Source organism: Lipophrys pholis (genome assembly GCF_963383615.2).
Source record: "Lipophrys pholis genome assembly, chromosome: 18".
Classification (NCBI taxonomy): domain Eukaryota; kingdom Metazoa; phylum Chordata; class Actinopteri; order Blenniiformes; family Blenniidae; genus Lipophrys; species Lipophrys pholis.
Window position 1 is genome coordinate 10,256,839 of NC_137646.1, and position 26,604 is coordinate 10,283,442.

At 40.6% G+C, this 26,604-nt stretch overlaps 1 protein-coding gene across 3 annotated transcripts in view; it reads right to left on the reverse strand.

The window, feature by feature from the left end:
• The window catches only part of LOC308123806 (phosphatidylinositol-binding clathrin assembly protein), a 101,001-nt gene that overhangs the window by 38,475 nt on the left and 35,922 nt on the right, over window positions 1–26,604 (reverse strand). For all 3 annotated transcript variants that reach the window (XM_080486496.1, XM_080486495.1, XM_080486494.1), the window contains exons 3-8: window positions 8,999–9,074; window positions 8,674–8,776; window positions 5,342–5,435; window positions 4,762–4,873; window positions 3,103–3,209; window positions 661–702 (exon numbers count right to left, since the gene is read on the reverse strand). In XM_080486496.1, coding sequence (XP_080342622.1) covers window positions 661–702; window positions 3,103–3,209; window positions 4,762–4,873; window positions 5,342–5,435; window positions 8,674–8,776; window positions 8,999–9,074 — 534 coding nt within the window. The remainder of the gene's footprint in view (window positions 1–660; window positions 703–3,102; window positions 3,210–4,761; window positions 4,874–5,341; window positions 5,436–8,673; window positions 8,777–8,998; window positions 9,075–26,604) is intronic.

The following is a 26,604-nucleotide window of genomic DNA, read 5'->3' on the forward strand; positions in this document are numbered from 1 at the left end:
AAGATAATTCAAATTAACTGACAAATAAAAGGTCATTAGCAGCGTTAAGCTGAATTTTAAATGTCCGTAGCATGTCAGTCTAACAGTTAAAATCTGAAATGTCTCTGAGGTCGAGCACAAAGAGGATTAAAATCACGCTTCAAGCAGTTCCACTGAACTCGAGCGGATCAGAAGGCAGCTTCATCCTTCCCAAATAAAAACAGAACCCGTGTACTTCATTCCGCTGTTGTGTTCCTGTCTTTTTCTTCAAGCCCTTGCTTACTGCAATTATCTGCGCTTGTGCAGCTTCAAGTTCTGGAGCTGATTGTCGGCTGATCCCTCAAGCAGGTCTAACCTAACACAACTCCGCCTGTTGTGGGATCTACAACGAGCATTTAGAGGTGAAATAGAAAGCAAGAAAGAGCCAAAATCAATGAAACCTGAGGGGGGACTGCCTGGAATCAAACAGTAAGATCAGGTTAGAGGGCTGGCTGGGATGAAAACTAGTGGAAAGTAGATGGGAAGGGGACGACGGGTACACAGAGGGGTGAAATGAGCTGCATAGAAGGGTGCAATGACAATCACATGTATTGCAGAGAGGGGAGAGCTCGAAAAGAAAGAGGTGGAAGAGGAATCAGACACACAGAGAAAGAGAGGGTGGGAGGTGAGATGTACACTGACCTGTGAGAGATCTGGGATGTCACCCTGATCTATTCCAACTTGCTGTCGTCAAAAAATCAAACAAAACAAAAACAAAAAAACAAAAAGAGAGGAAGGGAGGTGGGATAACATGGAGAGGGAAACGTAAAGAGAGGGGGCAGAGGCATGAGAAAAGAAAAAATACAGGGGAGTCATTACTTCATGCAGTGGCAGTGTCAACATAAACGACAACAGAAATAAACAAGAAAATTCCACATCCGGATTGGCCGATGCAGCGACCAATCCCAACGGTGAAAGATGACGACCGCACAGTGATACATGTGTGTGACCAATGAGGGAGAGCAGGCATGAGTGATGGTGTGTGAAAACGCTGAACACATTCAAAAAGAAATTGGCTTTGAAAGACGCACGGCGAAGCTTATGTTCACACTGCAGGCTAAAGCCGCCATAATCAGAGTCAGATCCTTTCTTTTTTTACCCACCGTGACGCACATCTGATGTGTCAATGAGAGTCTGAACCGCACGCAATCAGACCCAGCCCACTTTCACATGAGGTCCTCAATCAGATTCATCACTGATGCTTTTCACAAAAACCTCAGTCTGGAAGTGAGACGAGTCACAATTCCTTGCCAGTGAAGCGATGGAAGAAACTTTTAATCATTTGGACAATACTAGTCCAAATATAAGACGACCCTGATAACAAGCCTCCTCAGCAAATCTGATATCTGGATCTTTTTTTAAACATGGATACACAGTAAAACTTCTTGAATAAGTGTTTATGTTACACGAGTTAAATTTGATCTCAAATGGGCCACAAAAATATAATCTGAGGCAGCTCTTATAAACAGGCTTAGAAGCTAATGAGTGATAACTTTTACTTTGCGTAAAAACTGCGTTTTGAGCCTCAGCGTTGAGTTAGGTCCTCTAATCTTAATAAAACAGTGCAACCAGCAATGGACAAACTAGGAACAGCTACTTTTAATTCTAAGGAATCATACATAATGTCATGTTGTTCTACACTGTTCCAGGGCCCGACTGAACCCACCTATAAGCTCGGTTTGGCCAAGGTCGGCATGTTTCAGTGTCCTCAGTCGATTCCTGGCGCAGATCTCCTGCCTCACTGGTTTGACTGCAGCTATTGTTGATGCTTTGGTTCCGCCTGCTCCTCCCACAGCGCATCATCATCGCTGCCATACAAACACTTCAAAGCTTTTCAGGGCTTGTCTGTGCATCACATCCAGCATGAATAAATAAGATTTGTCTTATATTTGGATCAATGTAACATTCCCTTGAACACAGAGTAAACAGACTGCACTCGATTAAAATGAAAAATCTGAATGGAGCATTAAGCCCTGCAGTGTGAAGATAGCCTTTGACAACACTTGTGCGAACATAAAAAGAACATAAAGTCTTCTATCATTCCATTACTTTGTATGGAACAGTTAAATCACACTTCTCGCTCATTTTATGACTTTCCAAAGAACAAAATTTTGCAACTTTGTCTAAAACAAAGCTGAATTAACCTTAAACTTGATTGTTGCTGTATCTGAGAACCTGATCGAGTCATGTTATTAAGTCTAATGAAATTCATCAAGACAATTGCAGATAAGAAATGAAATCCTTGGCACTTCTAAGACATGCAGTCTAAAAACAGAACAGCTCGTTATTCATTCACTGAATGCATTTGTTGTTTTTTTCGTCTTTTATCAAGCACCATTTTTTTTAATTGCATCTATAAAAGAGAGAAATGGAAAAAAAACACTTAATTGTCCAGGGAGCTTCTCAAAACCTAATTATAAAAGACAAAGGAATTTGATTGGGATCGTTTGTTTGTATACACATTAACACAGAAAGTAAAACCAGCGGCGTAGTTTCTTCTGCCAAAGTTACAGTCGCTGATTCTCAGTGTTTTCAGGTCTGCTGAACCAACAGGGGGGAGGGAAGGAGGGAGGGAAGAAAGAGGGATGATCTGTGGGCACTGGGCAAAGAAGAGCCACACGAGTATCCATCTTTGTCAAGACGGGAGAGGGAAGAACGAGGGGAAGAAAGGATTAGAAGAGTGTGGGGAGCGGAGGGAGAGGGAGCCAACAGAGCGCCTAACCACATCCTCCATCTTCGGTTTTGTTTCAGGTGCATGTATATAGTACGTATGTGTGTGTCTGTGCAGCATATATGGGGCAGTGAGGGGAAGTAACAATTACTTGTTTGGATGCAAAACAGTAGCACATCTGCAAAAGGGGGGGGAAAACTATTATGGAAGCACTTTCTGAGCAGATCTGTGCGTTTCTAAGCTTTTTTTTTATGCAAAGGCACGTGTGTGGGGCCTTGTGGTATAAAGTCAGGAAAAGAAACGGAAGTGACGACAAATAAAAGTTGCTCTTCTCAAAAAATTAATCCTGGGGCCAAAAAAAACATTTTACAAAAGGTGTGTAATTCGGCTTGTGTGTGAGTGTGTGACGGTACCTCTGCCACTTTGAGGAACTCAGACAGCTTCGTCATCCTGTAGAGAAACTTCTTGTAGATATCCAGAGCATCTTTACACTGGTTCTTCTTCATGTCAAAGTATTTCTCTACAGAGATGGAGGACAAGGAACAGGAAGGTGAAAGCAGATGGAGAAGTACAGAATTAAAAATAAGATTGAGGAAGGAAGGAAGGAAGGAAGGAAGGAAGGAAGGAAGGAAAAAGAATCAGAACATGACCAGGGGATGACAAATAGAAGAATTCGGCAGCTACATGACAGCGGGAAGGTGTGTGTCTGTGTGTCTCAGGTACGAGCTTACACTTGTGTGAACACGCAACAAAAACCACAGCTGCACTCGTACCTCCTTATTCCACACACATTCAGGAGACCAAGAAAGACTTTCTTTATCTGTGAGTGATCAGATGGAAACTGACTATGTGTGGAGGAACTATGGAGAGTTTGAATCAACATTATAACTTAACCTACTAATGATATAAAGTGAGGCTGCAATGGAAATGAATGAACATCAACTTGTTCAAGCTGAGTAGTGGAGGCCCAGGCAGTGGTTTCCAACATCTTAACCCTGCAGCAGGCGGGCAGCCATATTTGGGAGCTTCATGTTGCTTCATGTTAGTCACAGAATAAATAGCCGTGATTCATTCTGTGACCAATTTTGAATTAAAATCATGAAAAATATGAGATTTTAGGTCTAAATATAATCAAACACCCCTGGGGAGGGGTGCATGCTTACATGTATGCATCATGACGACAAACCTATTTTCAGCTTTCTAAATTAATAAGTGAGATATTTATGGATAATTTATACATAATATACTACGATATTGTCCTCCGACCTTGTTCCTTACACTGTGTGGATTCCAGTCTTCCGGAATCAATCAGTTTTCTGTACTTCAAAGTTATCTTTGCATTTTTACCTCATATTGGTGAAACTCTGGACCATTTTTTTTTACCTCTGAAAATCTATGCCACCTTGAAACACTCCTTTCATAATCAATGATGTAAGTGACCTAGTGCATTTTTAAATTAGTGAATCCCACATGCTCAGCCTTTGGTCCAAACTTTTTGAAGATGTGTTGCTGCCATCACAAATTTCAGGAAATAATAAAGGTCTCTGAAAATGTCATCAAGATAAAACGTTTCACTTCCACATGGATGTGTTTTCTATGGTGTACTGTGAATTGTGACCTATGAGAATAGCAAATTCTGGTATTATTTGTTACAAAATCAGTTTTGTCATAAAGTGCTTACATGTGGAGAACAGTATGTCACTTCCCACTTCACATGGAAGAAATGAAACTACACCTCCCTAAAATACTTTTGCCAGTTAACTGGTTGCAAAACGTGTTTTCGTATTACGTAAACTTACTTCTACTGCCTTTAGTGGAATATGTGTTGTATTAACAGACAGTATCTTCATGCACACAATGTTCAAATGGGAAAATGTTGGATAATAGTACTACTCAATTATTAATTTTATGGATCTAAAGAAAGCGTTTATTCTTCGATGATCTTGAATGCACCACGTGGCAGTGCTCTCAATACTCCATTGTACTAAAATCCCAGCGCAGCAAAGTTAAACCTTGTGAAAGCTGTCCAAAGCCCCAAGTTTGTGAATGAAAGTTGGACTAAACTCTGTTACCCAGTAGGTTGATGACCCCTTCGTTGTAGGCAGCAAACAGCCGAATGGAGTCTTTGAAGAGCAGCATGAAGGCCGAGTTGATCACTCCATTGGTCAACTCATTGGGGTTGGCCTGGGGAGAAAGTAGAAAACACATCTTCATCCTACCTTTCCAAAGTGTTTTACGAAACAAAAACATCTTCCAAACATACACAAACATCCTTTTTCCAAAATAGCAGCACCTCTACTGCTTTAGCATTTAGCAAGCACATCCCTGCACACACACAAACTCCGTATGTATTCCAATGAGAAACTTCAATCACCCTCCATTTTTATTGCTCTTTGAAGCTCGCTGGCACAAACCACAATGCATCCACCAATTTAAGCGACTCCCCACCCATTCCCGGTCTCCGCTCTGCACACGCTCGCACTAAAATGTGAAAATGTGTCGCCATGATACACTCCATCAATAAACAGAGGTCCTGAACTTTGCGAGATGTTTGGATTTCCATTTAGACTGCTAGGTCAACGAGGCGTGGCATGCACACGCACACAGTGCGCACACACACAGACACACTCATACACACACAAACACACACACCTGGAAATCCAGCAGAGCGTCTAGCTGGTTCTGGATGATGGGCAGCGTCTTGATCAGCTTCTCTGTGTTCATGGTCCGCATCACGCCGTCAATCCTGACAACACAACCGGAAAACAAACAAAACTCTCAAAACACTGCCGAATGTGACGAAGACACTCAGGGTTTTTGCATACTAAAGCAAGTTCAGGTGAGTGGAAACACTTTTGGATAAATACTGAGACTTTGCTACAAGGCCACAGATCATTCTACAATAGATGAAATTTGTGGAATTAAATTGATCCTGCAAAGAAAAGCACCGGAGAGGCTGCAGCCTTTTTAAATGGGACACTCCAGAGAAGCTGCAATTTCATCAGCTGATGCACTAAAATATCACAGATTTGTTTTAATAGTTGTCATTAGAGGAAATAATGGAAAATCACTGTAATGTCTGTAGAGTCAAGCTTAATATATGCTCCATAATATGCTAAATGCACAGAAGACTGAGAAAAAGCACTGAAGAAGCTGGACCTGAAAACAGGAACAGATGGAAGAGGCTGTAAATCCAGATTGAACAGCATTTGCAAAGTAAAAAGACAACGATCAGTAACTAGAAGCAAAGAAAAAGCTCTCACAGAAATTCTCAGGCCCTGTTTCAGAAAAGTTTTGCATTTACATTGAAACGTTTTGAAAACAATGTCCCTTCCGAGGGGAATGACGGAAACATTGAAAGCGACAGTCTTAATGTTGGGCCACTGGTCGATCCTGATGTTTGTTTTTGTAATGAAACCACACACACACACAGTGCAGACTGTGCAAACAATATGCTAGAAACATTAACAATTGGAATACACAGACAATGCAATTATTTAATGTGAAAATCCCAAGACATTTTGGCAACCTTTATGGTTTGATAAAAAATAAAAAAACATGTTCTCTCTGCTACAAAAATATATTCATCAAATTAGATACAAATCTATGTTAACTAAAAACTTTTTTTTTTATAAAAAACAATTAAAATGAACACTCTCCCATATTTGTGTCATATTTTGTATCGTTTTGTTATACAGGTACTTCTCAAAAAATTAGGTTATTGTGATAAAGTTCATTATTTTCCATAATGTAATGATAAAAATTAGACTTTCATATATGTTAGATTCATTACACACAACTGAAGTAGTTCAAGCCTTTTATTGATTTAATATAGATGATTTTGGCAAAAAAGTAAAGAAAAACCAAAAATCCCCATCTCAAAAAATTAGCATATCATGAAAAGGTACTCTAAATGAGATATTAACCTAATCATCTGGAGCACCACACCCACCCTTGAATCAACGAATTAACTCTAAACACCTGCAAAAGATTCCTGAGGCTTTTAAAACCTCCCAGCTGTTTCATTACTCAAAACCGCAATCATGGGTAAGACTGCCGACCTGACTGCTGTTCAGAAGGCCATCATTGACACCCTCAAGCAAGAGGGTAAGACACAAAAAGAAATTTCTGAGCGAATAGGCTGTTCCCAGAGTGCTGTATCAAGGCACCTCAGTGGGAAGTCTGTGGGAAGAGAAAAGTGTGGCAGAAAACGCTGCACAACCAGTAGAGGTGACCGGACCCTGAGGAAGATTGTGGAGAAGGACCGATTCCAGACCTTGGGGGACCTGCGGAAGCAGTGGACTGAGTCTGGAGTGGAAACATCCAGAGCCACCGTGCACAGGCGTGTGCAGGAAATGGGCTCCAGGTGCCGCATTCCCCAGGTCAAGCCACTTTTGAACAAGAAACAGCGGCAGAAGCGCCTGACCTGGGCTACAGAGAAGCAACACTGGACTGTTGCTCAGTGGTCCAAAGTACTTTTTTCGGATGAAAGCAAATTTTGCATGTCATTCGGAAATAAAGGTTCCAGAGTCTGGGGGAAGGCTGGGGAGAAGGACATGCCAAAATGCCTGAAGTCCAGTGTCAAGTACCCACAGTCAGTGATGGTCTGGGGTGCCATGTCAGCTGCTGGTGTTGGTCCACTTTGTTTTATCAAGGGCAGGGTCAATGCAGCTAGCTATCAGGAGATTTTGGAGCACTTCATGCTTCCATCTGCTGAAAAGCTTTATGGAGATGAAGATTTCCTTTTTCAGCATGACCTGGCACCTGCTCACAGTGCCAAAACCACTGGCAAATGGTTTACTGACCATGGTATTACTGTGCTCGATTGGCCCGCCAACTCTCCTGACCTGAACCCCATTGAGAATATGTGGGATATTGTGAAGAGGAAGTTGAGAGACACCAGACCCAACACTGTGGATGAGCTTAAGGCCGCTATCAAAGCATCCTGGGCCTCCATAACACCTGAGCAGTGCCACCGGCTGATTGACTCCATGCCACGCTGCATTGAAGCAGTCATTTTTGCAAAAGGATTCCCGACCAAGTATTGAATGCATAACTGAACATAATTATTTGAAGGTTGACTTTTTTTTGTATTAAAAACACTTTTCTTTTATTGGTCAGATGAAATATGCTAATTTTTTGAGATGGGGATTTTTGGTTTTTCTTTACTTTTTTGCCAAAATCATCTATATTAAATCAATAAAAGGCTTGAACTACTTCAGTTGTGTGTAATGAATCTAAAATATATGAAAGTCTAATTTTTATCATTATATTATGGAAAATAATGAACTTTATCACAATATGCAAATTTTTTGAGAAGTACCTGTATATGTCAGTTCCCCTCTCATCAAGTTTAAAAAGGCAAAATGTTGTTAGATGTGGTTGCAGCAGCCTCTTCTGGTCCTGTTATGTGTTTGAATTACAGAATTACATAAAATCTAAATAATAATAATAAGATTCACAATCCACAAACTCAGCTTAACTTGTCTTTTTTTCTTCGAGTTTTTAAATGCTGAGCTTTTTTCTTAAATATATGTGAAGAACCGCTCACCATCAGAGAGAAAAAATAAACTATTCTAGGAAGATAGGCTGTACATAATGTGCAGAGCACTAAACAAAAATTGATACCACCTATATATAGATATATTGCCACTGCCGAGGCTTGTTTGCTTATATTGACAGTAACATGTTGGCTTTACATTTTCCCACATATATTTCACATGTTTAAGTGACAATCCAACAGCAGAAAAAAATCTTCTAAATGAAGAAAAACATCATCCGTGTTTGTCTGGATTGTCTTTACACAATACTCTAGTATACAAGTACTAAATTAGAGGTTATTGCAGCGATAACAGACAGACATTGTTCCGTTTGTGCTGCTCTCTCGGCACACTGATAGACGACAAGCAGCATCTCTCAGTGTGACCAGACGAGTGTGACATGATGAACCCAGGTGACATTTTGAGTGTGTGGACACAAATTACCCTCTTTTCATCTTGGTGAAATCCACAGCCACCAGTCGGTAGGACATGGCCTTCTCGTTCAGGTAGCGGCTGTATCGCCTAATGAAGGTTGACATGTCGTAACCTGAGAGTGGGAGAAGAGGAACAAAAAAAAAATGAGGAAGGAAGGAATTACAGTGAGTCAGCTACGGATGATTTCATGAACATTTTATCAGTGATTTTGATGTCGAAACGTTATTTCTTCATTGTCCAAAACACTGCAGGGCCGAGCACAATGGCCTGTAAACGGTTTTCTGAACTAACAATGAAGTCCTGCTTAGACTTTTAAGACTAAAATGTGTATTACCTTGCAGAGCTCCTTTATCCAGGAAGTTGTTCAGATTAAAGAGGGTGTTTCTGGAGGCCAGGTACTGGATGAAACGCTGAAAAAATAAGAAGAGTGAACTTTTTAAGACAAAGATTCAAGAGATCTGTACAAATGGTGAAGGAAATCCAACAGCCAATAAAAACATTATCCCTGCTCAGTTCTACAAGAAGTTATTAGGATTCTTTCTCTGTCGACTTCCAATCCCAGCAGACGAGATATTTCAATTTGAATTGAGCACACTGATGGTATTAATGGTCTTATAGCTTCAAAGGTTTTGTCAAAAAACGAACACATTCCAAAAGAACTGTTGGGTCTGAACTAAGGCTGAAGTGTCGTCAAACTTTGACTTGTTTACAAGCTAAAGGCGGTGGAAACATCTCCATGGTTTGATAAAGAAAAATTATAAAGATGTAGGGAATGATGTAGTGACACTCAAATGTTTGAAAAGCTGAATGTTAGAATGCTAAAACTATAGCTGGTGCAAATCAATAATTCACATTAATACCAGCATACCATCAACGAAATTTGCTAAATTCACCAAAGCTTTGTCTGTACTATTGTCTGTACTGAAGGTTGAGCTAATCCATCGTCCTGTTTGGTGGTGCACCATGACACGCCAAAGCTTCAGCCCAGTTATAAAACTACATTCCGTGTCCAGTAGCGATGGAGATGAGCCTCACTACTTCCTAACTGGAATGACTAAAGTACAAAAAAAGAAAAAAATCTTTGGGCAGTAGTAGAGATGGGTACCAAATTCTGTACTTTTATAGGTACCTACCTAATTCCATCAGTACTACCGAGTACCGACTCACATAAAATCAAACGGTGCCATGTTTCATTATCTAGATTTTTCTCATGGCTGATAAGTGCACAATTTGACAGTTCAAATCTACCATCACAGACCTACAGCCCTACCATCACAATGTTTCCAGAGGGAAAAGGAATAGGAGGACATGGAGATGGGTTTTAATTTGTGCATTATTGAGAAAAAAATACTGCTTAGTGTAAAGGTTTGCATGCTGAAGAAATCTGTGAAACTGTGATGTTACAACACAAACAGTTGGCTGTTGTTTTGATATGTTTCTTGAAGTTTCTATTTTGAGAAATAAATATGTTAAATTGTTTATGTGGTAAAAATTTTTACTTTTTTTTCACACAAAAGTAGTGGAAATTGGTACCATTGAGTACCGGTATCGATTCCCAGGTACCGGTACGATAACCGTTCAAATGTGAAAAGTACCCATTCCTACGCAGTAGGTTGTAGCTGGTGCTCATTAACATGTTATTACAGAAGAATAGAATTCAGATGTGATCTCTGCTGTTGCTGAAACACTAAATCTGCAGAGATGTTTCACCACACAGCGACAGCTGAATGATTTGTCTCCGTTAGCCTTCCTGCAGAGGTCAGAGGTCAGAGGTCAGCTATAAAACGCAACCCTTGGCACTTCTGGGGATTCAGCTTTTTGTGCTGGGAGCCTCCAACAGGAGTAACAGTTTACCCCGTGGCTCCCCGGTGCTCCCTGCACGGCTTTGGATGGTTTAACCTCGGCTGTTTGCGTTACCTCGGGCAGTGCAGTCGATGTTTAAAAATTAACTCTCCTCCCACTGCTTTTTCCCCCCCTCGAGTCCTTTATTAGGACTCACGCAGGACTGGTGAGGGAGGGAAAATGAGAAGAGGAAGCAGTTGGAGAAAATTTTTTTATTAACCTTTGGGAGGCAGGAGAAGACTGGCAACACGATATAATAAACTATTATGTAATAACCCTCAGAAAATGTTAATGAGATCAAATCTGGAGCTGAAATTCTTGCCCAGAAAGTGAGAAATTCAGATACTGTATTTAATATTTAAAAAATGTTCCACTGCTGCTTATTTTAACAGAAACCTGAGGCTTCCCGTCCCTGCCAGCTCTAAACACTGATTGCTTGTTCGTTTTGACAGATCTGATGTCACTAAGCAGGTCTTGGAAGTTTAGCATTTTCCAGAGAAGCTTTGCTCAGCACGTCTGCTCTGTTTCTAGCACCACCTTGCTTCACGTTTACACATCCACAGACTCTCACACCTGGAAACCACAGATTCTCCTCCACTGTTGGCCACTCAAAGGTTTTTCTTCTTTCTTTCTTTGGAGAGTTTTGCCTTTCATTTTTTTTCTTCTCGCGACTTGTTTAAAGAACACCTAAATTTTAAGATATTAATGATGAGGAGAGAATTTTTGGGCTGGAAGCTGGAGATTCAGAACTTATTCAGACCTTGGGGAGGAACACTGTCTCAGAGCAGGTGCTGCTCTCATACATACCCCAAAAATGTCTTGATGTCTCTGGCAGTGAGCACCAACTAGCACCATGGGCTCGCATTGCAAATTAAGCTATTTTCAACGGGACTTACAAGTTGAAGCCAACTTCAGACTTGACTTAAAACGATTAGTGAGGTGCTGCCAAGTGACGATATGTGTCGCCCATTGGAATAATAAACGCTAAACAATGTGTGACGTTCTCTGCAGTGTGTATACCTACACTGCTAAAGCCTATGATGAGCTCCAACTCATGAAATACAGGACATTAAAATACCTTGAACCACATAGAAGTGCTATGTAGAGAATGAAAGACAGCGGTATTAGACAGGACTAACTCAACCTTGAGTTACCTGCATTACATAACTGTAAAGTCAAACAGTTATTTTCATAAATAACCTCCAATGAAGAAAAGCTGTCTTTTTGTACGTACGGTGTCATTGGTGAGTCACTGTGGCGTCCAGTCTGTTTTTAGTCCTGCTCAATGTGAAGCACTTTGCTGTTAGCTTGTCTCTGCGAGCCTTCGCCATCATCACATCTCCTCATTCACACAGTATACCGTCTTTTCTTAGGTTAAACACGATAGTGCTTCTCTACAGCAGCGTGTGGGAAAAACACTTCATCGGGACTGGATAAGCTCATTTCAGCAGATATCTGCTCACTTAATTATAGAGTTAGTCATTACAAAGAGCTTCAGTAATCATCACATTTCTCATCCCATATGCCGGTCATGCCATCTGCTGTTTGCTCTTCTCTTGTTGGGAAGAATTCGACACTGGAGTGCCTGTCCACACTGCATGTGGTGAAAAGGGTTTTACTCGATTGGAAAATTGCGCAATCGTAAATAGCATCTTACATTTGAATCAGCTTTGGTAGATACTATTGGTACTTGGCAAGAGCTTCAGCCATCGTCACATTTCTAGGACCATCTTCCAGTAGGGATGTAATGATTCAACGTGATAAATAATTTTCCAGACAAATTGTGACTGAAATGTTTTTATTTGAGTAAATTCCAGTACTGTATTTTCTGATATTCTTTTGACTACTGTATCAAATTATACTTCTTTATTTTGCTGAGATAGGTGTAGAATCTAACTGTAAGACAGGAGCAAAGGCATATCTTATTTTCTTTGGAAAAGAATAACTTACAATTCTGTTTATTTTGTATTTTTTTTGTTAAGACAAAACATATTTAAAACAAATCTTCTATAAAATAAACTTGGAAAAAAATCTCTTCAATAAACAAAGGTTAATTTAAACCTGGCAACAAATGTCATTATATTGACATGTTTAGTCTAAATATTCACAATCTTGACGCTCTGTGCGTGACGTTGAACACGTAGCAACGTGGGATGTTTATCAAACAAGGGAAGTGTCGATGCTCAAAAACAATATGTAAACTAGACTGCGCCCTCTGCTGTTTACATAACAAGGCATTTTTTTATTAAACCATTATAATTAGTCACACGTTTGTATTGTGATGCATCGTGACATTCAAATCTACCTGTGAAGCAATCTGATTGTTTGCTTGAAAGGACAAAGAATACAATGTTTAAAAGTGAATACATTGATTTTCGATGTTCAAGGAGAAAATCGTGGGCAACGCCAGTATAAAGGTCAGAGGTTTGACTACAACTTTGGAAAGACAAAAGATTTAACCTGAATTCTGTTTGTAAAGACCAGGAACGGACTTGAATTTGGTCTCTTGTGAACATCGCTGCTACTCGGGCTTCCTAACTGTACAGAACCACAATGCAATGGAATAAGCTTTGGCTACTGTCCATCTTTCTGGGAACTCCGGCCTCAGGCTTCCCAAAAGCATCTTAACTTTAAGGCCATCTCTGTCCAACAAACTTAAAATTATCTGAGATTTGCCAGTTTGCCAATTCCCAATCTGGCAGAGAACCAGGCCTCACTGGCTGCTTGGTGCGTCTAAGAATGAGCGTGTATGTGTGTTTGCAAGCCCAAAATCACTCGCGGGGATGTTTGTGTTGGATTCAGCTGCACTAATATTTCCAAGGCCCCTGGGACTATTTAAAAAGACATAAAGAATGTGATTTTGCTCGTCTTTTTTTTTTTTTTTTTGGTGCTTATGCACAGACTAAGGTCTATCCACGCCACCATAGGGGAATTCAGCTTCCATCTGTGTACAGAGACTCATCCCCAACAGGTTAACCATTGAGTTTGTGCTTTTAAGACTGGTATTTATGTGACGGTCAGAGTTCCAGTTAGAGTCAAGGGGGAGAAAGGGGTCGGGGTTTGTCAAAGTGCTGCTGTAGAGACGAGTTAGCCTGGGGGTAATTCTTGTAAAACAGCTTAGAAGCGATGAGAAGTTTTTTCTTCATTAATCCTGAGAAGATTTTCATCGTTATAGTTTCAAGATCATGTTTGGAGACTACTGAGGAGTCTTCGCTTTGCCGACATCCAAATCAAATATTCTCTCTAACTTCAGATCAAGTGACCTGAACCCTGAAAATCACTGTATTTTTTGGTTTTCATTACGGTAAAGTAAGAATGTGATTATACTGTGAACGGCTAGGATGGATGTAAAACAAGTTAATGCTGCATTTAAATCCTTGTCGGCTGTTACCTGCTTTCAAATTCTGAGTGTTTTCATGTCCCGTCTTTGTAATAGTCCTTTCTACCAAGATGTTTTCAGAGTTGAGGGGCAAATGTTGTGAAAGCCTTGCCCACTTAAGGTTGGACTACCTTTCATATCTTACAACATTCCGGGAAGCGTTTTCAACACAGCTGTTTTCACAAGCAAGTGAGGTACATCTGAATCAGGGATTCAGAGTTCTTTCAAAATATTTAATAAGATAAGTGTCCACTTTGTAGTAAAAAAAATAAATGAATGAATGCAAGTGTGTATCAATTATACAATGACATTTGATTTACTGTTTCTTAATAAATCAAAAACTTAGCACCGAAAAGCAGTTAACTGGAAAAAAAAATTTAAATAAAAAAAATTTGAAATTTAACTCATTCATGAAGCACTAGTAGACATAAGAAGGCAAAAGGGGATGGTTTATGCAAAAGACGGGCAATTATAATGTGGTTGCACTAATATGGGATTCAACGTTGGCTTTTCTCTTGCGAGACAGCACAAGGTCCAATTCAAAGCTCAGAGAATATCTGACGGGGAAAAAAGAAAAGAAACATCTATGTGATTGGTGGGTTTCTGTGATGAACTCTGTTTTCTCACTTTATCTGTGACCATCAGGTCCAAGTTCGTCGTCTAAGCTCTCCTCTCTGCCTCTTCAAAAGTCGCGTACAAGGCGGAGGCAGACACAAATGCATGGATATAGTTGGAAAGGAGGGCAAAAAAAAAAAAAAAAAATCTATAAAGGGGGTGTGGGGGGGGGGGGGAGAGAGAGAGAGAGAGAGAGAGAGAGAGAGAGAGAGAGAGAGAGAGAGAGATTTTGAGTGGAGGAGGTCTAAGAATAGACAGTGAAAGGAGGAGACGATGAAAAGAGTGTGATGGGGAGGAGATGGAGAAGCGGGTCGGCCCGGCTTATCAAATAATTCATGTTAGCATATCGGAGAACAAACTCATGTATTATTGATGCATTTAGATCTCGGCTACTCCCCGCCTCTCGCAACCTCAACAATGAAACAGAGCTATACATAGAGCCAGCCGCATCCTCCCATTCCACATATGCTCCTCTTCTCCACCTTCACGTCTTTCACTCAAAAGTGCACAAGTTGGTGGTTTCCGTAATAACCGACCACCACGGCCTCGGCACTGTGTCTGGAAGAGTTTTTTTTGTATTTATGTGTGGATTTTTTTTTTTTACTCTCACAGTCAGGTTAAATGGCGGAGAACCAAAGTTACATGGAGGAGAATCCAAGGATGGAGCTATAGACTGAACCTTTGATCATGACGAGGCTGCAAATACGTCTGCCTGGCTACCAGAGGTCGACATTGTGAGGGATTTATGTGTATTTTGGCAGCTGATTGTATCTCATTCCAATCACTAAACCTGCAATCTTATTTTGAAATAACTGTCAAACCAGGTGCATAGATAATAAACTGGCGACAAACCAGGTGCCAGACAATTGTCTGTACCTAAATATGATAAATAGCCATGTAATTCAATGATTATAGTTGTGCCTGCCTTATCGCTTCTGTTTAATTCTAATAAGTGGGCATGTTTGTCTGAATATATGTCGTCTCTGTTAATATGCTGCTAAACTTAGCAGGTATCAATGAGGTTTCTGCTAGAATTGTAAAATTGTCCTACCGCACAAGTGTGCAACTGGAGGAGTTGCAGGAAGCTGGGCTACAATGTTGACCAGACCCAGAGATCATCACTTTAATGGTGTCCACAGTCGACATGAACATGCACTTTGAATCACATGGATTACTGAGAAAACCACAAGATATTTATGCTGGATTGAGCTTAACATGTTATCCTTCATCATTTGGAACTATGGAGCACTTCTTGAGAAGTGACTGGGAGTTGTTGTATTTGCTGTATTTCAACAGAGGCTGGTTTTTCCCCTCTGCCATCACCAAGGACAGTAAATTAATGTGTGCTGCCATTTGAACTTTGGTGGCTTTCATCAGAGGAACTAGTGTACGAGTCATCTATACAACTCCTCAGATGCTCACATGAATTGCTTCTTGACTGAATGATACATGGACTTTGCCCATTGCAGGTTACTCATACCATACTTAACATAATCCAGGAATATAAGGCGAATGTGAGAATTTTACATCAGCGGGTATTTGCTTGTCTAAAGGGCTTCATGCTTCTCTGGTTTAAGCCTTTGCACAGATTATGATATAAGGTGTAAACATATCTAAATATTAAAGTTCACACATGAAATTTAAGAGATATAGAATGATGAATACATGCTTAAGACCAATCTGGTTCCAGAGTAAATAATCTGTAGAGGGGAATCAGCTCTCACTGACTTCACATCCTTTTCATCTCGCCTCCTTCTGGTGTTTAAAAAAAAAAAAAACGGAAATCACAGAGCAGCCTGGCTGGTAAACATGAGCATGCCGTGTGCAGCCGGGCTGACGTCACATGACATGATATCTGGGAAGTTGAAACAGTTACCGCTCAGCCCTCTTTGGACCTGCCAACGTGTACACAGAGTGAAAGAACAACCACGTCTACCAGAGAAGCAGTTATTGGTTCTGGGAGTTAAATCTCCTTGAAGCTTTCACACGCTGTACAAACAGCTGTAAGTGATTTGGGATTCACCGAGTTTCTTACTCCTGCAAGAGGAGCCAGTCCGTCCTCTGTTTAAAGGGCTCAAAATAACTCGTTTTGACTTTTGCACAGTCACAAAATGTTGTAGCACCTGTTTACAGGGAATAAAGTGGAGCCGGCTCAGCCTACTCATCTCCAAACGGGGTCAGGGAGTCCACACGGGAATTATTTTTGGCCGCTGTGCTCAACTTTCCTTTCCTTCAAACGCACACATGCACTAAATCGTCAGAACTGACGGCAAACCGAGTTGCAGAGAAAAGGTGGTGACTCACACCAGAAGAATGACTCGTGATCAGGCTGTGTTGAATGAAAGCTGCTTTTACACAAGCAACAGAAACACACAAGGAAGCAGACTTGTGGACAGATACATAAACATGCAACTGCTTTAAAACTGATCCAAAGATGTGATCGCACCCCCACCAATTTCCTTTTCCCCATCTCTTATTTCTCCTACACAAATCAACCATTTAGCTTCTGAATCCAATCAAAGTGTGAAAGAAACCGAGTCACAAAGAGACGTCGGGTGGGTGTTGAACACGGTGGGATTGAATAAATACTCCTAGGTTGAAACATTTGGTTGCGTGCTGTGAATCTGCTTCAGCCCGGCCTTGTGTGTGATCCTCGGCCTATGGGGTGACGAGGTTAATAGTGTGTGGGCTCCTGCTCTCGGGGGAAGTGTGTGTGTCTTGCTGGTGGATGAGTCTGCAAGGTCATAGACGAAGCCAAGTGATGCGAGTCATCACTCGATACACCTATGCAAACACACACATTCACAGCGTGGGCCTCAGTAAAGTTTTAAACCTATAACAGAGTATACAAACTGTCTGGTAGCAGGAGCGCTTAGGGAAATATCTCTTTTTACGAAGGTGGAAATAGCTTTGCAGCCAACATACATAAAAACAAGTTCATCTCCTGTGTGAGCAATCTTAGATGAGTGGAAGCCGAGGCTCATAAAAGCGTCTCACAGTTCAAATGTTTAACATGCGAGTGATCAAAACAGAAAACATTGGTTTGTTGGAGAAGAAAAATCTTGAGACAGACTTTCACGCCAATTCAAAACAACTGTGGCAGCGAGTAATCATTCAATCCGCAACACACAACTTTGTGAGCAGATGGTTAAGAGGTTAGTCTGTTTTGAAGACGAACTGTACAATGATGTAGCAGTGAGCTCTTTTGCCTCGGAGCATTCAAATCCTAGTTTAATTCCAGGCTCGGGGACTTGTGTGGAGTTCTTCCCGAGCCTGTATTGACTTACTCCCACAGTCCGAAGTCACACTTGTTAGGTTGCTTGGCGAGTATAAATTGTTCGTAGGCGTGAATGTGTGTGTGTGTGTGTGTGTGTGTGTGTGTGTGTGTGTGTGTGTGTGTGTGTGTGTGTGTGTGTGTGTGTGTGTGTGTGTGTGAAAGTGTGCGAGTGGGCGGGTAGGTAAGTAAGCCAGTGAAAAAGGAAGGAGGTTGGAAGTATGTAAGGAAGGAAAGAAGCCAATCAGGAGGACAGGAAGGGAGAAAGTATGAATGGATGAAGGGGAGCCATTAGGGAGGAAAGCGAAAATAGAAGGAACTCTGGATGGAAGTAAAGAGATATGGAATGAAGGATTTCTAAGTAAACTAAATACATTACTGATGTTTTCTACCATCTAGCTTTATAACCATAAATCTAAGGCAACAATAGTTCCCAAGTATTTTGAGTGTTGTAGTATCTTGAACCATCTACACTGAAAAGAGCTGAATATTAATGGCCTTAAAAAGTATCTCCAGAGTCTCCTGTTGAAGTAAGAAACAACGCTTTCCACTGCATGATACACTTCCAGTTAAATACATCCAAATGCACCATATGATCTGATATCACATAACAGTATCCTATCAAGATTAATAAAGATTGTTCACTATGGCAACATCTATAATTTGTCTATAAATATTAATCTTGGTTAAAAAATCCAACGGTTTTCATTCACAAGGTCACTGTTATCACGAGATCAACACAGTGATAGACTTAATTATAATGTTTTAAGTGTTTGGCACCAGCGGTGCTAATTACAGCACTACTAATTAAACCTGGCAGTGGAGGAGGGAGTAGTGGAGACACTACAATTACTTCTCTCAAGCAGTAACGTCTAACAAATGGAAATTATGCTGTAGAAACTACATTTTCCTCAAATGTGGGAAGTCAGGCACGGAGGTTAGTATTCAGTCCGTAGACTGCAGACTGGAAAGTTGAGATATTGCCCTTCCTAGGAGCAAAATGTGCTTCTTAAAAAGATGGTTTTCTTCACCTCAGACCTAAAAAAAGACATAATCAAGTCATAGATTTTGTATCCTACTGGAGGAAAACTGTTTTTTTGTCAACTTCGAACTATGGGGGGACCATTTGATGTGTCATGGTTGTCTTTGTGAAGTTTTTTTTTTTCTTCAAATCCTACCCAGAAGAGCTATGAGATCCCCCAGAATCCTGTGTGTAAAAATGCATTGCCATTTCTGTGCTATATTTCATTATAATAAAAGTACAATCTTATAATCAGCAAAACTTGTTTCTCTTAAAAACAGTTATTCTCAAAACTTTGCACACAGCGCAAGTCTCATCAGCTTATGCAAAATGCAGACATGTAGTTAAAGTGGCGAAGCTGTGACTGGATCAATTTTCTTTTAAATCAGATGGTTGCTATACAGACAGACACTCTTCATCAATGATAGTAAAAAAGTGTGGAATATAAAAAGTGGCACAATATAGATGCGGACACCCCTTACTGGCAGAACCTCTGTCGGGCCTGTATCCCGTGAGTTTCTGGATGGGTGAGCCCAGTGGGATGACAACACACATTGTTTTCATCAATTGATAACACTGATGCAGGAAATTCAGGAGTTTTTGGGCCTGAAGGAGGTTGAGGCAGTTTGCGGTGAGTGTGTCAGCTTGTGGTGCGTAACTCTGGAATTTCTTTTTAAGAGAGGATGTTTGGATATCGGTGATAAGTTGACGTCCATAGGGAGCACATGCAGCAATCTCTGCCTCGACACTAATCATCTTTATGTCTGTGCACCAGCAGCTGATAGGAAACACATGTGCAGTGACTTTGTGTACGTGTGCATGTCAGATTATCACCAGTGACCCCTATTAAAGTCATGCTGCCCTCTCAAACACATACGCACAAATAACAGCCACCACCCCCCGGACACAGTGCTGAAGTCAGCTGTTTCCTACACCTCCTTTCTCCGTTTTTCATTTTCCTCCTTTCTTCCGGTCTGCCTTCTCGTGCTCGGTCTAACGCTCGTCTTGTGTAACATCTCACACAGCCTCTCCCCAGCCTTTTCTGAAAATCTCTGCCTCCATCTGGCTCTCCCAGAGGTGCTGGAGCGGGGGAGTGAGGTGATGAGAGTGCTTTGGTGACGTCAGAGAAACAAATGGGCCGCTCACTATCTGGGACAGTGGCGGCGGCGAGGTGGATTGGGGTTGGCGACTTTAGCTGCAACTTTACACTGCCATAAAAAACACACAAACAGTGGGGTCTGAAGCACACATACACACACACCTGAGTGCATGCTGCCTGCCTCCATCCATCCATTACTATCACACACACACACACAAGTAAAGAGAAGTGGTGTGTACTGCTACCATCAGCACTTTCACTGGTGTCCTCGCCAGACCGTCCCCGTCTCCTCTCATGTCCTTAATGACTCTCACACTCAGCCTGTGCCCTGCCTCACACTCTTCATCTTCTCCTTCCCTTGCTGCTCTCTCCATCCTATTCATGTATCCTAGTTTTGATGTACGGAGTCACAGCTCGCCATCCCGGATCCTGATGCACTGAGGCACAATCAATCAGACTGTAATTTTCCTCACCGACACTCACAACTATCCTGCCCCAGAGAAGAAAGGGATGATGGGTAGTATTTTCGAGTACATGGCGTCCTTGAAAACAAACTCCCAAAAAGGACTTCACACAGCCGTGATAGGCTGTACCTTGTGGCCTGGCAAATCTTTAGGCTGTGACATTCCCCGAAGTCACAGTATGCAAAGAAAAAAATTAATGTGTGCTATTAAAAAGAGATTCTCTTGGAGAATATTAAGCATGACAGACCAAAATTTGAAAACTTTGATATTCTGCAGGATTTAACTGGTTAAGAGTTCATGATTGGTTTGAGAATTCAATCAACTAATCAATCTATTATTGATTAACACTAATATTTCGAGTTTTCAAATAAATAAAAAGATGACAAAGCCAAATGACTCAATAGCCTCTACCTTTCTAGTTCTAAGTTCCATTTTAACTAGGGATACAGCGATACCACTTTAAAGTACAACTTCAAGTATGAACCTTTCACTACTCGCCTATATGAGTACTGATTAAATACCATCCATGCCTCATATGCAAACAATGTGTGAAGGCTATGTGTTGCCACGAAATACCTCTGCACTGCCTCTTGCTCATTAACAATGAGCTGTTAATGAGTGTATCGACCCGATGTTGGCATCAGTGTATCCCTAATTTTAGCTCATTTTTAAATTCTAACTAATAATTTTTTTTACCAATCTGTATAATACCCAGAGCCTGAATCGTCATGACTATTCCTTTTGGGATTAAATATTTCATCACTTTGTCTGCAAACTGGTCTAAAACGTTCTACGGAAGTGATGAATTTGTCCAAAGGTTTTAGTGATACCTCAACTGACACAAAATTGTGGTTTCAACTCACAGCTAAGACTGTTTTTGATCAGTTAATGTGGGTGTGGGGTGGGGGAGTGGGCATGAAACTGGATTAACTCTCTATGAAATGCTTGGAATTTCCTCAATTTGAATGTTTTCCTTTGAAATGAAGGCTTTTATGTCGGAATATAAACAGGAAGCCACTTTTTTATATATTTCTGCACCGCCCCAGCAGCCTTGATTGTTATCATGGTTGCTTTTAAACATGCTCAACACACACAGCTGCTTTGTCTCTGCCTTTTTCTACACAGTATCTTCATTTAGTCCTGAAATGAATTCCCAGATAAGTCTAAACTGCTATAAAATGTGTCATTGTTTCAACTTTCAATGTATACTTGTCAGCTATAACATGTTTCTGTTGAAACCAGGATTTGAAGTCAGTTCTGAACCTGAAGCAGCTCTATGGGAGACTCTTCATCTTGTACTCTCGGGTTTCAATAGTGTATATTTGCATGTAGGATTATTACTGCTTGAAGGCATCAGCAACGAAGCAAAACTAATTTGTGACTGATATTGATCGACCGGTAAATACCTCATACATACACATCTTAGAATAGTTGTCTGGAGCTCATTTATCTACTGCCGTTTCTACTTTCAGACATTTTTGTGCTGGTTCGCATTCCCTTCACGCAACAAACTATTTGTACCTAAATTGTAATTGAAAATGGATAGTTTACTGGATAATTCAGTGATTTGAGGTTGAGCTTAATAAGTCACAGCTTCCAGCGTGTGTCATGCCTGATTAGTAAGGGAAAATATAACACTTGTTTATCTTAAGCTTTTTTTTTTTTTGTTCTACAGCTGCTGCTCTGAAAATAGCTTTTACAGGTAACGAAGTTAAACAAAACATTTCCACCAAATATCTCATTACACAAAGTGAACGAGCTGTATATACTTGGAGAATTGGTTGCAAGGATTGCTGAGGGAAAAAAATTATTTCAGCTGGATAATATGTCACGAGCTCGTTTGACGGCGAACCTTTTAGCATTTTGAAAATCGGTTTTAAAATAATTTTGACTTTGATGTAATCTCTTTTCTTCATCCTTAATGAGCGGCAGTTTCTTATGGAAGCGAATATGGCTCAGAAATGCTTTTTCATTTTCAGATTAAACTGCATTTTTTGACTCATAAATAAAAATTAATAATCAATCATCCAAACTGCTTTTTAATTTTCTTTGACAATACTGCTTATTCTGCGACTTAATGAAAATGAAAAAGAAAATGATGATTAAGATTTAATTTTCAAAAGACACTCCAGCCAATATTGACCAAAATTCATTTAGAATTGTCAAATTTGAAAATCAAAATACATTTGCAAAAATGCGTTTTCCTTTCAAGGATATAGCTGCATTATCTGACTCATACATGAAATTAATAATAGTTAATTCAAACTGCATTTTCATTTCCTTATTCAGGTTGCACATTTTATGGCAGAACTGAAAAGAAAACCTAAAGAGGGAATTACTTTTTCGTTTTCATGTCCACCCCACAAAAAAATTATCAAAATTCAATTCGACTTAGCATTTCCTGGGGGCACAGGAAAGTGACGTCAGAGGCCGCACTACTTCTTCTGATTGTACTGCGCATCTAATACGCCAGGAGGCGCTGTGCATATTTGAGCTTGAGCAAGAGACCAGACATGAGGGGCAAAGCAGCTCTTTAGAAGTTACTGAATGACGACAATCAGTTTAATAAAAAGATGTGTTCACCAAATTGTTCAATGCTTGTTTGACTTGTTTGGGAGGAGCCCCGACTGTGTACCGCAGTACGTTCAACGACAACTGTACCTTCAACGGCCGCGGTGTGTTCAATGACGACCGTACGTTCAGCGACTGCAAAACCTCACAGTACGTAAGCACATCACTGAACAAGCACCATTCCCTCGCTATGAGAGAATCTGACAATATGCCTCTGCCACGCTGTTTTCTCAATCATCTGGTTTCACCGTTCAGGTACGCGGCAGTCAGAGAAAGGAGAGCGGCGACTGACGTCACTCCCCTGCGCCGTCTGGAAATGCGAACTCAGATTGAATATTGAGCCTTTTTTTTGCGCGGGGGACATGAAAGCGAAAAACCAATTCCCTCTTTAGGTTTTCTTTTGAGTTCTGTTACAAAATGTGCAACCTGAATAAGACAATGAAAATGCAGTTTGGATGACGCATTAATAATTATATTTATGAGTCAAACTATGCAGCCATAACCTTGAAATGAAAAAGCATTTTTGCTAATGCATTTTAATTTTCAAATTTGATATTTCAAAATTAATTTGGGTCACTATTTGCTGGGGCATCTTTTGAAAATTAAAACTTAAACGTCATTTTCTTTTTCATTTTAGTTAAGGTACAGAATTAGCAGTCTTGTGTAAGAAAATTAAAATGCAGTTTGGATGATTGATCTTGTAATTATGAATCAAAAAAAGCAGTTCAATCTGAAAATGAAAAAGCATTTCTGTTAATACATTTCAAATTGATTGTTGAGCCAAATTCGCTTTTATAGTTTCTCGCACTGCCATCAGCTCCATCTTTCCCCAATTTTAACAATCAAATGAACAAATGCCTACTCCCAGTTTTTAGCAGGCCCTATCTTACTCTCTCCTGCCCTTTCCTCGGTCTTGTGTGGTCGGATCATCACACTCTCTGGAAAGATACCCTGCAGCCTCCCCGGAGGGAACCGGGATACAAATGCAGTGGCTGGGAGAGGAGGGATGGAAAATGGCTCTCTCGGCCATTGTTTGGGTTTCCTGCTTGATTATTTGTGGTACATACTGGCCTATCACACAAAGGCTTGGAAGCAGAGGCGCACGCTGACAAATGACAACAACTGAAACAATGGCCAGACGGAGCCAGGACACGGCACTCACAATGTCCCTGCCTGCTCATAAAAGTCAAACTTCAGCAACGTGTCGGTCCAGAATAAATAATTTTCAAACTGTACAAGCGCATAACAGGAAATCTAAATTTAAGGTAAACCTATAATAGCTCCATGGTTAGACACCATTTCTTCTGAGTGTAGATACATACAAACGATTGATTCGCTTTCAAGCATACCCAAACATATAGTATATCCCAGTTGTCCTAGGAAGTCAGAATTCCAGGTTGTTTTAGGAGTTACAGAGCAGCGGTTCTAAAAGACCTGACAACGCTAAGTATCTGTCAGCGGTACAAATTAAACAGGAAAAAAATAAAACATGATGTAGAAACTAAAGCTTGCAATTTGAGTTTTCCGTTAGATGTACTCTTAGGGGTGGCTTTGTCGAAGCACAAAAGAGAAATTTTTATCAAAGATATTGAACGACTGCTGATCGCTTGCAAGATTCACAGTCACGGGGGAGCCCGGCGGGATTGGTTTTTGGCAGGGAGCAAAAAAGAAATTGAAATGAGCGTCGATACCTGTCACACACACAGGCCCAAAACGTGGGACTACTCTAATCTCTGTCCCAAGACCTATAACTAATAAGGCAGCTGAGGTAGAAGAGACGTATTAAAACTTAATTCAGACACCGTTTTCTCTGAATGGAGAATTCCCACATTTGATTTGAAAGCATAGCTGGACTATATTACAGGGAACACCTGCAAAAAATGGGCTGCATTTAGAACAGGGTGCGTTTTTGCTGACATCCATACCGACAATCAATGCAACAGAATACTAAATTTAAATATGTTCAGATTACACCGCTGTTTTACATTCAACTATTGTCCACGGTGTTGGAAACATGCTAGGAAAGGCAAACTGTTGTGGTCTATGCACATTGCACACCTTCACGTTCAGCAACATGTGCTGTTCATCACACATTACATCCATCACTGTTTGCACTCAATGGATTACTAAGATGATAAAACACTGCAAGTCTCTTCGTATTGTCCTTGTCCAACCATCGATGGCAGCCAGCGAGAGTCTGACTGCATGCTTATGAATACTGTGGCTGTACTTCCTCTCAAAATCCCTTTCTTTTTCTTTTCAAGCCAACTAGTTCATCTTCACCGCCATTCTTAATTCCCACAATTCTTAAATTACTTTTCTTGTCAAAAGCACCCAATATAGTGCCTCGAACAGTGTAGAAACGTAATAGCATGTCAACGTCAATACTGATAACCATGCATGTTCAAAGAACGGATTCTAATGAAAATACTAACTTTTACTGTTGATTGGACACCACAAACGAAATAAACTCCTATTGCTTATTTATCAAGCAATGGATTTTGATGGCTGCCACTTAAATGGTTTATATAGCAATCTCTTGTAAAATACATTTTTAAATGATTTAAGTTGTTTGCCAGAAAACGTAGTAAATAAATATCAAAATCAACAGGATAGAAAATGTCCTTAAAACACTGCAAAAATGGACGTGAAGAAAAGGGAGTGTGTGGCCTAAATGCTATTATTATGATTTAAAAGTGCAGTTTTGCTTTATTTCTGGACTTTTGTCTCCAGAAATGCTGCTTCTTCTAGCACCTTGTTAGTTTTTCAAAGCACAATAATCACGTGCACTTTTACAGAAAACTGAATGTGACACCAAACAATTTTTCCAAAGCAATACATGGTAAATTGTTCACGTTGACATTTTAAAATAATACTCCACTTCAAGACTAGCCGTCCTTTGTTTCCTGTGAGCTTGGCAAAGTCAGATTAAATAAAGCAAAATTATGTTATTTGAGGTTTAGTGGCTGTTTAGGGCAGGGTGACCCTTTAAGAAATTATATTTGAAGGTGAAACCTTCATCGCATCAGACACAATGACAGGCGGGGGTCTAATATGTAAAGTGACACGCGTCGGCTTTCTGATGCCGACATCCATCAAACCCTTCAACAATAAATACAATTCTGCCGGAGGGCTTTAAATTCAATACTCTGACAAATACTCATTTCCATCCATGTCAGGTGTTGTGCATCAGTCACAACAGCACCTGTACACAAGCAGCTTTCAGACTCCATGCAAATGTCCTTTTATTTATCAGTGCGCGTGCCAGCTAAGCTGCAGTCGGTCAGCGTGTTGATCTGAAAGGGAATGTACAGTCTATTGACCCCACTTCTGTGGGTCTGTGCCTTCTAATTTTATGGCCAGATTTCTCTCAGCCCTGACTATAATGGATGGGACAGCCACGAGGGAGCAGGGACACCTGGCCACAGAGCCTCAGTCAGCACCGATGTCCTGACAAGGCCTGATGAATGCCGGCTGATGAGTGCACACTCTTTACCTCCACTACAGGCTGAAGACTAAAAGCAGTAGCTGCACCACTTGTAATCTACTGTAACTGTGGCAGCATGACAGATTTTCAATTACTGCACAGCACACTCGGTTACTTTCCACATTTACTAACCGGTGAACAGCAGCCTTCTGGTAATGAAACGCCACATTTACATGTGGATTGTACTT